The sequence below is a fragment of the Cariama cristata genome, unplaced genomic scaffold, assembly GCF_000690535.1.
Source record: "Cariama cristata isolate BGI_N322 unplaced genomic scaffold, ASM69053v1 scaffold19712, whole genome shotgun sequence".
NCBI lineage: Eukaryota > Metazoa > Chordata > Aves > Cariamiformes > Cariamidae > Cariama > Cariama cristata.
The window spans coordinates 302-15028 of NW_009605738.1; the positions used below are offsets into that span (position 1 = coordinate 302).

At 33.6% G+C, this 14727-nt stretch overlaps 1 protein-coding gene across 1 annotated transcript in view; it reads left to right on the forward strand.

Moving 5' to 3' along the window:
• Positions 1-2357: 2357 nt before the first annotated feature.
• SUZ12 (SUZ12 polycomb repressive complex 2 subunit) overlaps positions 2358-14727 on the forward strand; it is a 28404-nt gene continuing 16034 nt past the window's right edge. The window contains exons 1-5 of the mRNA XM_009696106.1: positions 2358-2435; positions 2534-2598; positions 7480-7548; positions 10403-10452; positions 13298-13383. Of these exons, the coding sequence (XP_009694408.1) occupies positions 2358-2435; positions 2534-2598; positions 7480-7548; positions 10403-10452; positions 13298-13383 (348 nt within the window). The remainder of the gene's footprint in view (positions 2436-2533; positions 2599-7479; positions 7549-10402; positions 10453-13297; positions 13384-14727) is intronic.

The window sequence follows — 14727 nt, forward strand, 5'->3', positions numbered from 1 at the left end:
TTGGTGTTTCTTTGTCTGGCAATAATTGTCCCTTAGTTGAGATTTCATATTGGAAATTGACCTTTGCGACCCATGCATCACCCTGTGGCGGGTCCAGATAGGAGGAGAAGGAGGAGAATCTCCTTGGATGCACGAGAAAGTTGCTTATGGAAACCTGATTCCAAAGCAGAATATAGCAATAAACTTACATTGTACTAAAGCATTTCTGCGCAGTTGCTAGGATTTGAAGGAAATTTTTAATGCCCTACTGAATACGTGATCCTGTTCTGAGATTGGTGCTGTCACTGTTCACACTCACTTGCTATAGATGGGTGACAGCGTTTGAGAAAGTGTCGGAGTTTTTGGTGGTGTCTCAAATCCTTAATAATGAAGAGTCCTTTGAACCTTAGCCCTATTAACAAAGCTCTGTGTTTAATAAATACAGTACTGCAAATAGGTCAAGTGGCAAACAAGTTTTAAGAGGCTTGCTCAGTGTCAGTGTCCGAGATGGGGGAAAATATTCTGTTGCCCATGCCTTAGTCTGTCAGACAAGGGAAGCATAGAGCTGTGCAGGTAGCAATCACGAATAAGTTACAGCGTAAATGTGTCATAGTGTGTTAACTCTGTAGTGTGAATATTATGGGAAAACTGCAATAAGTAAATATTGCATTAAAAAATCCTAACACGTGTAATATTGAATCACATTCTTCGTGAATGTTTTTTGTCCCTTTTCAAGGTCATATGCTAGAAAAAGATAAAGATTTATTTTAAGCTTTGGCTGAGTAATAACATACTTGTGAAACATGTCTGTCTGCAGGTTGAAAAGTGTTTCAGAATTTTTCTACTTGGGAAAACTAAAGTTGAAGCAGCAGTGCACTGTCTTTAAATTACATCCTTGTGAATGTAATTTAATGTTTTCATACCTTTCTAAATTATAATTATGTCATGGAGTTTTTTGAGACTAAGAAATCCAGGATGTTTCTTTAAAAGTCGTGACTACTGTGTGTTTTCACTTTCTAGCAAAGTGCACCTTTTAAAATTTCTTTCTTTTCTTTTATATTGATTTCAAAAATACAGGTTTTATTATGATAATTTCGTTAAGCAGACTTTTACTCGTTTTCATCAGGCTTCTAAAAGGAAACACTGGGATAATTTCAAGATTTCATTCTCTAATAATACTGTCTCTCTAATAATAGAATCTTTGGGTTCTTAAATTCATAAGTGTAGAAATAAGGCTGAATCATATCTTTAAAAAGGGGTAAGGGATATAAAATGCCATCACTTCTAATCACAGAATTCCATAAATTACAATAAGGTTTCCAGCTATTTGAAATAAGTGTTTTGCAGTCATGTGAAAATAAAGTTTTATATTCTTAAAAAATAAATAGTTGTTTGTTTTCTTTATATGGGAAACAGAGGCAGTGTTAGCAGCCTTAGCATGGGCATCAAGGCATTCTCCATTCTCTGTCTTTTCCTCTCCTCTTAATGTGTTTTATCAAGTCATTTCTAAGTTTCTTGCTGATGTTACCTGATGAAGCTGGCTTTTATTTCAGTTTAAAAAGGGTGTATTTCAGTTTAGATTGGAATTCTTGTTAGATATAACCTGATCCAGACAATAACTTTTTTTGTCCTAATTTAACTGAATTGGCTAAAACTAAACCGAAGGTGCTCTTTTCTGTAGGCAAGCCTTGATCTTTTGAACTTTGGTTATTACACATTTCAAATGATGCTACCTTTCCATGTCAGTATTTTATATGGCTGTATTATCCTCCCTCCGTTTGTCCTTTGAAACAGTAGTTGCTGTAGCAGAACCAACGTTTTTCTGGCCCTATGAATGTAAAAGGTTTTGGAAATTAATTTCCTAGCTTTGAATGATCCGTAATGCTTCAAAGTGAGCTGACCGTCCCTATTCTTGTTTTGGTACCTTGTGCAAGTGACCTTGGTACTTTCCAGAAGGATAAAACAATCAGATACCAAATTGTCTGACCATGTATATTTAGTATGCTATTTTGGTATTGTATCAGATATGTTCATTTACTTTGTGAAGAAAACTTACCAATTTGACAGTAGGTTGTAATATGTTGACATATTTTTTTCTGCCCTTTTATGATAGAAAGCCTGTAAGAAGCGTATTTTGTAGAAAGCAAGAGCAGTCATAGTTGAGTTGTGACTACTGGTTTATGGTAGCTTAAACAAGAAGTTGCTTTCTGTTATACAGTAGGTGAAGTAACCTTTGACTTGTTAACTTTGAATTATTTAGACATTGTGATGCTTCACTTAAATGGTGATCTTTGTGATAATTGTTTAAAAAAAAATAACATGCTAAATTAGATACTTTTTTTTATCATTATAAGGCTGTCTTTCTGGAGGTATAAGGTATGTTGGGTAACATGTGTTTCTTTTTCTTAGAACCAACACAGATATACAGATTTCTACGTACCCGGAATCTAATAGCAGTGAGTAATTGGTCTTTATCATTCCTTTACTTTGGACTTATAGGAAATTTTAATTAAAGCATAACCTTTTTTTTTTTTTTTTTTTTCCCCTGGTGCAGCCAATATTTTTGCACAGAACTCTTACTTACATGTCTCACAGAAACTCCCGGACAAATATCAAAAGGTAAAATTGTTTTTGAAAAGTAATCCTAAAATGTTAACCAAGTAGCAGAAGTCAAAAAAATAGTGGAGGGTGACCTCCTCTTTTTACATGGTGTGTAAAACGTGATATTTTCTTTTTGAAGAACTTAAGAAATGCATACATCCCTTCACAGTTGATTTCTGAGACCTAAGAACTTTTCTGCAATGTTAAGGGGGCGTATGACTTTATGGTTGTGGCTTCTGTTGATGCTGGGAGTACTCAAATGTGAATAACTATCTGCAGAATCCTAACTAGTTCTCTCATATTTGTTTTCTGTTTTGGGGGAGAACTTCTTAAAAAACGAAGCAGGCTGTATAACATCTAAGCTTTTGTAATCAATGGTGCTTGATCATAATAATATGAAACTTTATATTTTAAACTGTAACCTAACTGCTTATTAAAAAAAAAAAAACAAACCACTGAAGTATTGGTTTTGTTAATTAGTCTTTGAAGAATCTGGTAATTATTTTAAAAGCTGAAAAATGAATGAGGTCAGTTTATAGCATTTTACAAAAAAATCCAGCAAACACTTTGAAAAGGTTACTTTGAACTGGGTACATCTCAGAAATGGGCTTCAGTTTTGACATTGCAAAATAGTCATTGCTATCATGTGAGGTGCTAAAGCTACATGTCAACAGACTTTAAAATATATAAATACTGCAGAGTGAAAAGTGCAGTGTGAATTATTTATTAGCAGAATCATGAAGTCCTTTCACTTACTTTCCCCTCACTGAAAATCATTTGTTACACTTTGGATTTTTTTGTAGCCTGAACACATATTTTAAAATATTTTAACAATAAAGTTCTTATCACTTGGAAACAGTTGCTGTGGGACTGAAATACTTAATCCTGAACACTTAAGGAATAGCAATAAAATCTTGATTATGCAGACAGTTCTAATTTAGACTATATTTGTATCTAATGAAGGTAATATTTGAATGTTGAGCAATAGAGTTTGCGTATCTTTATTTGCATTCAAGAAGCTATATTTGGTATTCTTGGGTCTCTTGGATATTGTTTAATGTTCTTGCCATTAGCTTTAATGCTACAATACAACTTTTTCTTAAAACTGAATCCGTAATGTACAACTTCAGGTACTTATGTAATGATGAGATTAATTTTTTTTTAAAAAAAAAAAAGGTGAAGTTGCTGTTTACTTTTTCCTTACAAAAATTACTAAAGTGAATTGTTTGCTTATTTTAAAATAAGGCAGAGTCAAATTATTAAGAAATAGTGTTCAGGGTGGTTTTGTTTTTTAACTAGAATTGTGTATCAGGAAGTTCTTGCTTGTAATTTACATTAACTTATAGTTGATGGAAATGCATATGTTCTTTTACCTGAATCTGGTTTTTTGGATATCTGCTGTAATTGCTGGGAAACAAGAAATCGTACTTTGCATGTACATTGTGTTGTCCACTGTTCCAAATTCCAGTTTAGAGTCAGCTGCACGAGTAATGCTTAGTTCCTCTTTGAAACATACTGATTTTTACTAGTTCACTTAACACTTTGTCTTAGAGCTGTGATTTTGATTAGGTAGTGTTCTAATAACAGGTAGATTAATAGCAGTTTCAGTCACATCAATAGCCATATTCTGACAATACTGACTTATTGAAATCATTCTGGTAATTTGGTCTAGTAAAATTAAGTAAAACATTTCAGTATGTTTTCTTTATTAAAACACAATAATGCAACAGAAATGAGCTGGCATAGTGTGTGTGTGGGGGAACAGAAAATAATTGTGAAGAAGTGTGGTGTTCTCCCCTGGGTTCCCCCCTCCCACCTTTCCATGTTCTGTCAGTACCGTGGTCCTTCTCTTTCAGCCTAGTTAAAACCATGAAAGTTGTAGTTTAAAGGTAGTTTGGACTATTTAGATGTAGTAGCAAAACTGAGCAACTGAGGCAAAGCAGTCTCAACTGAATTTCCATAGAGGATGTTAACAGAATAGTTGTTTGCTGATCTGTGCTGGTAAACACTTTCAAATATGCACAAGACCTTAATTGCCATTCTTCATTCAGTAGGAATTGTTAAGGTATATGACCCTGTTATTCTGGTGAAAAAGGACTTTAAAAGAGGAAAAAAATACCTGAACTAGAGTAGAAAGATCTTCCTGAGGCTTACATTAGGAAAAATTTATGTACCTGGCTTCAGTATAGTGAAAGTGTTAGTAGGGTTCTCTTTGCAAAGAAGTATCTTTTGGAACTGCATCATTGTTAGCCTGCTTATGTGGACCATGACTATACATGTCTATTTATTTATTTATTCCCTTAGAACTTCTTAATTCTGCCACTTTTTAAATGCTGATCATTGTTTTGATTGCCATTTCAGTAAAAGGTATTATATGTAAAATATAAAGAACTTATCTCCGAACTTTATAGAACTTACCTATCACAATAGTAATTATAGCTCCACATCTTTTATCTCTAGCTCTACGGTAGTCTGAGAAAAATGCCAGACAAATTTATCACTTGGAGGTAGGGAAGTAAAACTGCATTTTTATCAAGAAATTATCCGTTGATGTCGGTCTGTATGTTTTATACTGAGAAAGTGTTTATAAAGACTAGAATGCTTAGAGTGTAGAGAAATGTTGATAGGGAATAAGTTAATGGGCATGTGTCAACTTGGGTTAAAGTATTGAAGTTGCTGCTTATCGTTGGAGAGGTAATATGCTTTGGTCAAGTGATACTTGATGGAGTTGAAATGAACTTTCCACCTGTGGGTCTGTCTTCAGGTATTACTATATTATTAGACCAAATGATGGTGTTGGAAAGAAGTTACTAACTGTTAATAAAAGTTGCTTCCCATACAGTGTTTGGATAAAGGAATCATTTTTTTATTTACTGGTAGAGTAATGGCATGCTATGATGTGACTTTTAGTACTTCGTTAATTATTCCTGTGCTTGACTGGAATAAGAGTGGGTGGAGAAAGGAATGGACAAGATGCATATACTCGTGGCACAAGTAAATGCTGTCTTGAAAATTCTGGGTGTTAGGGGTGGTCATTACAAAAACTTAATTTTTTTAAGTTAAGGGAACATGGTAACATAAAAATAGTAATTCAGTTTAATTTCTGTTAAAAATTTCTATATTTTTTTATGTTTTTACAAGTTGACTTCAGAGGCAACGATTTTGATTTAATGGGTTTTTTAGTTGCTATTTTTAGTTCTTCTGAGAGGTTTTATTGTTTTATTTTTTTATTTTTGGGAGGACTCTCTACTTGTTCTAACCTGAGTTTGAAATTAGGAAAGATTGTGTCGTTGTTCTTTTTGGATCAATAATGCCCACAAATATTAAATGCAAGCTGTGTCAGATATTAGTATATTTTATGAAAGATTGTTAAACTTTCCCCCATTCCTGAAACATGTTTGTCTCTTAGCTGGTTTTTGGCTCATATTCTGATCATGACATAACTTTGCTCTAGAGCTGTTCTAAGCCATTCTTTAGTCTGAAGAAAGCCTTCTAAAGATAAGTGTACTACTTGCTGTTCTGCAGAGCAGTGGCTGATTTTGATGAGCTTGGGCAAAGTGCAGGCAGAGAGTTTTTTACCTTAGAATCTGAAACTTTCAACAACTTCCTTCGTGCTTAACATCTCTTGCTTAAAGTGAACATTGCAATGCTCAGCTTTAGTCCCGCGTTTTAGAGTAGGTGAGGCAGTTTTTGAATCTGTCATCTGTGTGAACTTTAGGCTGAGTTGGAACTTTGAATCAGGGATTGTTTACTGCACAAACGATAATTATTTTTCTCCTTGTTATCTGATTGCAGCTCTATACTTGTGTAGTGTTTCTTGTCCAGTGTTACTATGTAGCCACCATGCCATTTGTAACTAAATCATTCAGATACATTACAAGCTGAATGTGGACAATGTACAACATCAGCGTTTCTTCAGTCAGGACATTTTTGTAGACGATGCTTCCTACTTCCCCAGACCATGTCGTTCATTGCTTCCCCCACAAGAAATCCAGTATTTGACAATAGCTTATGTACTTCTTGTTTCATTTTTCTAAGGTATACATATAAGGAAGGATGCCCTTACAACTCTAGTCAAGGGCAATTTTGTGGGCATCTAGGTCCAAGCATTTATTTTCCTTTAAAGAAAAATTGAAAGACTATTCTGGGAACTATTGAATAAGTTCTATTCATGAGTGAACTTTATTTAGCAATGAGCATTGAATTGTATGTATGGTAGAACAGACTGAACATACGAGCATGAACAGACTGATGTCAGAATTATGGAGAGAAATGATTTGAAGTGATTATGACATTGTTGTCATTGGTTGTTGTCATTCCCCTTGATTTCCTGTGAGTGTGCTCTAGAACGAGCTTCAGAACTCATTGTTCTTTGTATTGCGTCCATTTGATATCACTTTGTGCAGAAAGGGTTTTTTTTATAATTAGGTTTTTAACTGTTTTTTTAAGTGTTTTTCATTATTATGATCAAGATTAAAATAGTAGTGACTGAAGTGCTGACACGTAAATTCCTAGTAGGTATAAGTGTCACTAAAGTGAGAAGATTTTCTTTGACCAAAGCTAAAATGTGGTTAGACGTGTTCATTGCAAGGTTTGAATACCGTACTGTTAAATGACACTTCTTATGAGCAGCAGGATTACTTCTGAAAGATCTGGTTTTAATTCTTTATATTATTTTGATACTGCTTGAGGACCTGTATTTCAGTTGAGTCACTGCAACATGTATGGGCTGCTAGGCCTAAAAAGGTATAAAAAGGGTACTTTCTGAACAGAAGTTGAAATTGTATAGACAGTTTTAGATTGAAAACCAAGTCAAAGTTTAGGCTGAATAAATTTTCTTGTTATATATTATGGGAATAGTGGCTATGTGAAACTACTCTTTCTGCTTTTTCTTCATAGGAAAACATTCAAAGTAGATGACATGTTATCAAAAGTAGAGAAAATGAAGGGAGAACAAGAATCTCACAGGTACTGTCCTGCATATGTATTTGTGTGCGTATGTACAAATGAGCACATGCATGCGTTAAATCAAAAGTATTTTTTATTGATAAAATTATAAAGAGTAATTATTAGAAGCAAGGTACTTACTGTTTCAAAATGTTGCTTCCAGAATCTTAAAATGTGTGTATGTGTGCTGGTCACTTAAAAACTTGGAGAGAAAAACTTTCAATATTTGTCATGCTGCCTCTTAAAATGTGTATAGAAGCCTCAATAAGTATTTGCCTTAACTTTTTTTTTAAGACTGTCAGTTGTGTCGGTAATTAATCTTAAAAAAAAAAAAAAAAAACCAACAAAAAAACCCAAACAGCCAGCCTCCCCCCCCAAAAAAAAAAAAAAAACCCAACCAAACCACAGAACCACAGATTTGGGAAAATACCATGAAGTTAGACTCTTTGGGGTTTATATGGTTGTATTCTTGCTATGTTTAACCTTATGTTCATACTTACATTAAAAAAATAATAATAAACACCACACACACACACACAAAAACAAACCACCCTGAAACTTTTAACAGTATTTAAAAGATCTTGCCTATCTCAAGCCGTAATAGGGTAGCTAGTTATAAAATGTTTTCATTAAAGGCTGTGAGACTCACAATTCTCCCTTCTACTTTTCTTGCAAGAAGTATTGCTTAGTCTGAGATTTTTCTTGTGGTCTGACCCCACATATATCTCATGTTGAACCTTTGCATAGTTCTATCTGAATAACAGTGTCCCCTCTTTAACAAATAAATAATTTCAAGTCTTAATTCCATTTGGAATTGTCATTTGAGGGGCAACTTACTCTGTGAATTCTAATTGTGAAATAGTAACTACCTTCATACTGGTGTATCTATTGGTTTGGTCATGTTAACTTTTTTTCCCCCACAAGAGTTTAAATTATGTAAAGCACTTAAATGTTGGATAAAATTCTTATTTTATCAGGTCTTACTACTGTTCTTCAGAAAAAAAACAACTGAACTCTTGCTGAATTTGTCATATTGTATTTGGCAAAAGTCAAAAGTTCAGCAGAGATGTGAAACTTGGGAATGATGTGTTTCAGTTCGTTTGCATCCTGACCTGTCTTTGTAAGGACAGCAAAAGGAACGCACAGCAAATATGCCTGGTCTGTTTCTTGAAGCATTTCCTAGTGCTGAAATAAAATGGTATGACAAGCTTATTCACTGAGAAGTGATGTAGCATACAATGTGTTTGTGGTATTTGAGTGTGGTAGATGATGACCATAACAATTTTTTTAAATTATATTCTTTCTATATGAATTAGTTAAACACCTAAGCTTTTTGTGGAAGTACATATGATGGAAATTAACCAATCCATTGTAGGACTTTGGGAATAATTTTGTTCTAATATATACAATTCAGTCAGGGATCAGTTTTAGTCCTAAAGGTTGGCTTTGTGTTCTTTTTTGGTAGAAAAGCTGTAGATAACTTGCTGAAACCCTTCTATTTAATGTACTGAATAGATCACGACATGCGAAGCATTCTGGAAATTTTAAATCAAAACCAGGCATTTTAAAGACTAATCTAAGTTACTGGAATGTGTGAAGACCTGTTAAGATGGGTTTTTGTGGTGTTTGCTTGGTTTTTGACCGGCTGTTCTTTTTCCATAGTGTTTGCAAATAATTAGACTACTTAAGAGGCAACCAATAATGATGCTAAATACAATTTATTCTGAAACAAATGTATAAATATTGTGTTCTAAGAGGTTTTGTAGATTTACTGTATATTATTTTTCTTAATTATCTTTTGCTCCATATATTGTGACTACTTGCTAAGTAAATATTCTCTTTTTAAGGATAAGGATCATGTTGAAACAAAATAGAATATTGATTTGTGTGTGTCATTTTTGTGCTTTCAAAACTATGAAAAAAATGTACTTTAGAATTGATCTGGAAAAGTAACATGAATGAATGATGCAAGTTGGTATGGATGCAGTCTTTTGAACGCTCAAGATGTTGGGCACTTTCACTAATATCTCAGTGCTCTTGGGAATGTTTGTGTTTAAAAATAGGCGTTGCATGTCAGGTTGTATCTTCCTGAGAATTCAGTGAAGGTACTTAAAATCTGGTGTTCTAGCATAACGTGGTATTTTGCTCAATACTATGTACTTCAGAAATACCAAGTGGTTTTGAGACACATTAATCTAGGTTTATGAACGCTCGCATTAAGTTGAAATGTATTCTGAATTTAACAATTTGAAATAAAATGGCTGTACAGTCAGTAGAATAGTTTAGGCTATGAGCTGCAATGCTGTGAAACAAGAGAGATGCAATTATTATTTTGATTGCATATGTTATGGATTATATGGACTTGATGCGACAGATAATCTCTATTTCTAAGGCTGTAGCTTCCCCATTGTAAAGATTCTCCTTACCAAACTTAAAATACTTGTTAAAAAAAAAAAAAAAGGATATCAAGTGCATGGTTCAAGGTGAAGTTCTAGAAAATTTCCACCGAAACTCATCTCTGTTGCTGATGAATGTCTAGAAAATGTGTTTACCTGCCTGTGAAGGCAAGATCTCATGCCTTCAGACAGTACCTTTCTACTATAGTGTTTAAACCCCCGCTACTTTTTTTTTTAATGTATCGAGTCATGGAATACACAGAGAATCACTCTGTAAAGAGAAAACTGGTCTGCGGCTTTGCATCGATTGCAATTGGTGTATCCAGGCAGTTTCCAAGTTGGAAAGATGGACTGCTTCGTTATGGCGCTGCATCTTGTGTAGGCCTGTCCTGAACATCAGTGAATGGAGTGGAGTGGCTGCTGTGAGAAGAAAATACTTTTTTTTTGTTCTAACATTTCCATTCTTTTTTTCTGTTTAGCTTGTCTGCTCATCTGCAACTTACATTTACGGGGTTCTTCCATAAAAATGGTATGTTTGCGAATTCATTCATTATACTGTTAATTTGTATAGCACCTTTGAAATAAGTATGGATCTGTGAGGGCAGTATTTGAATATTTTCAATCTCTGCTCTCTGGATGCAGATTTTAACTTGTATAAGTTCAGACTGTCCCATTAGTTACAATACATTCAATACTGCTTTAAATATATTGTAGCGTAATTGTAATGTTAAGCAGATGAGCCTTCCAGGGTTTTTTTCAAAACAGTGATTTTGAGAAATACTTCAAGTCATCATGCATTAAACTGAAATAGACCTTGAGGAGTTCCTGAAGAAAGTGATTTTATGGGAGTGCGTCTTTTGGATATTTGAAGTAACTTTTTAAAAAAACTCTCAGCCTTCAAATAGTTAGAATATTTGGGTTTTTTTTTAAATTAAGAGAGAAGTGTGAGTATAAATTTTACCAAGTAGAGCCTAGAAATGAGGCAAAGGCCATGTCAGCTATTATAGAAGCAACAGAAATCGTGTTTTAGTGACCTGCAGTTATTTTGTTGTGTCTTTTATGAACATAAGGCATTACCTCTCAAAATCAGAATATTGGACTTACCAAACCAGAATGAGGGGTTCTGTTCTTCTAACAAAAGCCAAAATGACATGCTTTGTGCTGTCTAGACCTGGGTAAATTCACTGTCTTTTTACTTCCCTGAAAAAAAAATCAGCTGATTATCCATTAAAATATGGTGCTGTTTCTAATTTTTTGATTAAAAATATTCTGAATGGCATCTTAGTCTTTGGATGTAAAAGCTAATACAATTTACATAACAGCTTTTGTACTTTTTGCTGGAAGTTGTTATGTTCCCTCAAAGTATCTTATGCTCAACCATATCTATTCAGTAAGATGTTTGAAAGTTAAAGTTGCAAATGTCTAGATTTCGAAATCACTTCTTTATTAAACTGTAATATTATTCTGAGGAAGTTCTTCAAATCTGAGTTAGGAACATTCTGCTTCTGGAACTTCAGAATACTGCTGGTCTCAATGGATAGTATTCGTCTTGTTTCTGCTCTCAGGAATATCTTGCCTTCAGTATTTAAGCTGGGAAACCACAAGCCTTTCGGGGCAGCTAGTGATAAAAATAGAGAAGTATAGAATAAAGGCAGAGGAAAGAGTATGCTGATGTGTCTTAAATTCAGATCTATAACTTCAATATGTGATCCTTCTGGGATAGTATGTAGTAGTGAGCCTCATGTATGGAATTTAAAATATCTAATGGATAGGTAGTTGTTCTATAGATTTTGCTGACAGACCTTCCTTTTCTTACTGCTTTTCTATTACAGTGTGGTCTGACATAGACATGGGCTGTAGTAGATTTTTCGAGATGTTAATATATTTGATGACTTTCTGTGTGGTTTTGGATGTTAGATTATATGACTCTACTGTTAAGTATAAAAACCTTTCACTTAAGGAGAGAACTGCATTTAGTGAGAGCCTGGTGATCATTTGTACCATAGAAAAGATTATCGCTAACATAAGGAATGTATACCTTAGTGAATATTAAATATAGAAAATAAATTAATGAAGCTGAAGCAATTAATATGCTTAATTGTCTGGATAGAAGTTATGTTAGAAACTCTTGAAACTGAGAGTGTGGTGGAGTTTTGGTTGTATTCTCTTCCCCTGCCCTGACTTTCTGTTTTTGCTAAGAAGGTTTCTAATATGTCTTGTGTTTACAATTAAAACAACAAAACCAAACCAAACAAAAACTGTTTGTTTCATAAAACTGCTTGTGTCTCTAGATGAGCTACCAGAACTCTCTCAACTGAAATGCATTAAGCTTGTTCAGCGTGGATATGGTGTCAGGAGGAAAGCAAATGAAGAGACATGGGTTATATTGTCTTTACTGTGCTAAAGCTTTGCTCTTTTTATCTGATGAACATGACAAAGTATTTCATTGAATGTCAGATTCTTTGTGATGGGGACTAAGGTGAAGCCATTGTGCTTTTCAACTTAAGCCCATAATTATTATTTGTAAGATTTTAAAAGAGCAGAAGTAACTTCTTATAGATTCATTTAGTTTTGGCTGATCATTGTTTTTCAGAATTTCTTCCACAAACTGTTTTTTAACCAGATATATAATCAAGTTTTATCTTTCTATTCTTTTTCCATATAAGGGCACATTTCCAGATAAATATAAATTCACATGATTAAAGGTTCTGTTACTGTAAAGTGAAATTTATTTTGTAAGGCAGTTCTTAATTGCCATTACTGATCATACTGCTGGTAGTAGCTGTCTTGAAAAGATTCCAGGCTCTAGGAAATTTATAGTGCAGAGACTGTGAAGCCAAGTCTTATTTTCTAAGACTCTTTTCAGGTTCTTTCAAGAGTCCTTTAAACAGCTATTTTGCATATACTTCATAATCTTCAAGAGTTCTTTTTTGGTTTGTGTTGTTTTCCTATCTGATAGCATCTGGATCTTTAAGTTTTGATGAAAACCAAATTCTAGGTTTGCAAACTGTAAAGAAAAAAAATTATGGGAAATAATTCGACTCATCTGTAATTAGTGTATTCTGACTTTCATTAAATCTACCTGTATCCTTTTTCTCTGCTATAAAAAGGTTTTGGCAATGCCAACAGTAGCAAGCTTACTCTTTTAAACATTGGAGGTCAACGATGCTTTTTAATCTGCTAGTATTAGAATAGTTATGTAGGATATGTTCTCAAGTGGCAATTTGCAGTAAGTTTGGGGAGAATTGAAACTTAGAATTTGATGAGAGGTCTTTGTGCCTGGAGGTAGCTATGGTTAAAACGTAATTACAGGTGGATTTACATCATTGAATAGATTTTCACTTTTTCAGAACTTAAAATATTTTTCTGTTTAGATAAGCCATCACAAAACTCAGAGAATGAACAAAATTCTGTAACCCTGGAAGTACTGCTTGTGAAGGTTTGCCACAAGAAACGAAAGGTAAGAATGATTTGACAAACTATTAATATATATTAAAGGAAAATGTTTACCTGATTTTGGAACTCTAATATTGCCATAGAACAAGGTAATGGTGAAATGATGCTTCTGTTGAGATTAATTTAAAAACTAAATTTAAGAACTTATCTATTAAAATTGTTTTCTATTGACTAAGGTATTCTTAAGAAGCAAATACATACATATGGATTTTGCACTGCTTTGTGAGGAATAACTGGAAGTTTTAAAAAAAAAAACTCAGCTTTGTTCATTGAATTCAGCTTGCTTGTAACTCAAATTCGCTCATTATGAATTTCAGCCACTTCTATTTTTACTTCCATTTTTTTGTATTGCGTCATTAAACTATTAGTTCTAGTGTGATGTCCAGAGGCTTAAGTAAACCAGGCAACCCCAAAATCATAAAATAATCTATTCCTTTTAGAGTTCAGAAATAAAAAAGAACAAGTTGTAATTGTTTTGAATTCCCCAGTCATCTGCCAAGTTTTGTCTCTTTCCTTGCTTTTTCTGTACCTGTGATCATCTACATAGTACGTTCTGTACATATTGATCATCTCAATTATTGCAGATTTCAGCTACTATGAATCGTAAACAATTTTCATCTCTTTTTTTTAAAGCATCTATGAATTTGCTTGCTGTTTTAGCTATGTTTGTTTCACACCAGTTGGCAAATTATCTTCACAACTATGGGAATATGCAAGGCTTAGTAGTGCATGCTGTAATTTTTAACCGAAAAGGGAAAGATTTGCAGTCAGAACTTTGTGTGTTTTTCCTAAGAATGTTAAGCTGTTTTGACATGTTTTTAAAAGTTAATATTGTTTCTGGCCATTTTTGTTACTTGCTATAGTATGGATAGATATGGTAAAAACAGGAGATGCTGATGGTTATTTGAAATGTTTTGCAGCAAGTTTCATACTTAGGCCATCTTGCCTTGTTTTTCCAATACTACACAGTGTTCAATGATCTATTTGAGAGATACTGAATATAATAAATCCTAGGTAAGTGATTCTTTATCTCCCAGATAGCGCAAAGTGCACTTTGTAATATTGGAAGGAGAAGATAGGAAGCCCTTGAAATATATATATAGCCAAAACATTTAATTTCTTTAGGTAAACAATTAAATTAGTATTAATGACTGTTCTACAATCTTTCTGAGTGCCTCATGTTAGTGTTCATTTAATCACTTAGAAAAAGATGACTGCTGCCAGAAGTGGTTATAGAACAGCAGTTTTATTTACACTTTCAAGTATCTGTTTTTACCTGGGATTGTTATTCCAGATTTCTTTATTTACACCAGTTTCAAGGTTTATTTTCAAAAAAGATGACAGGACA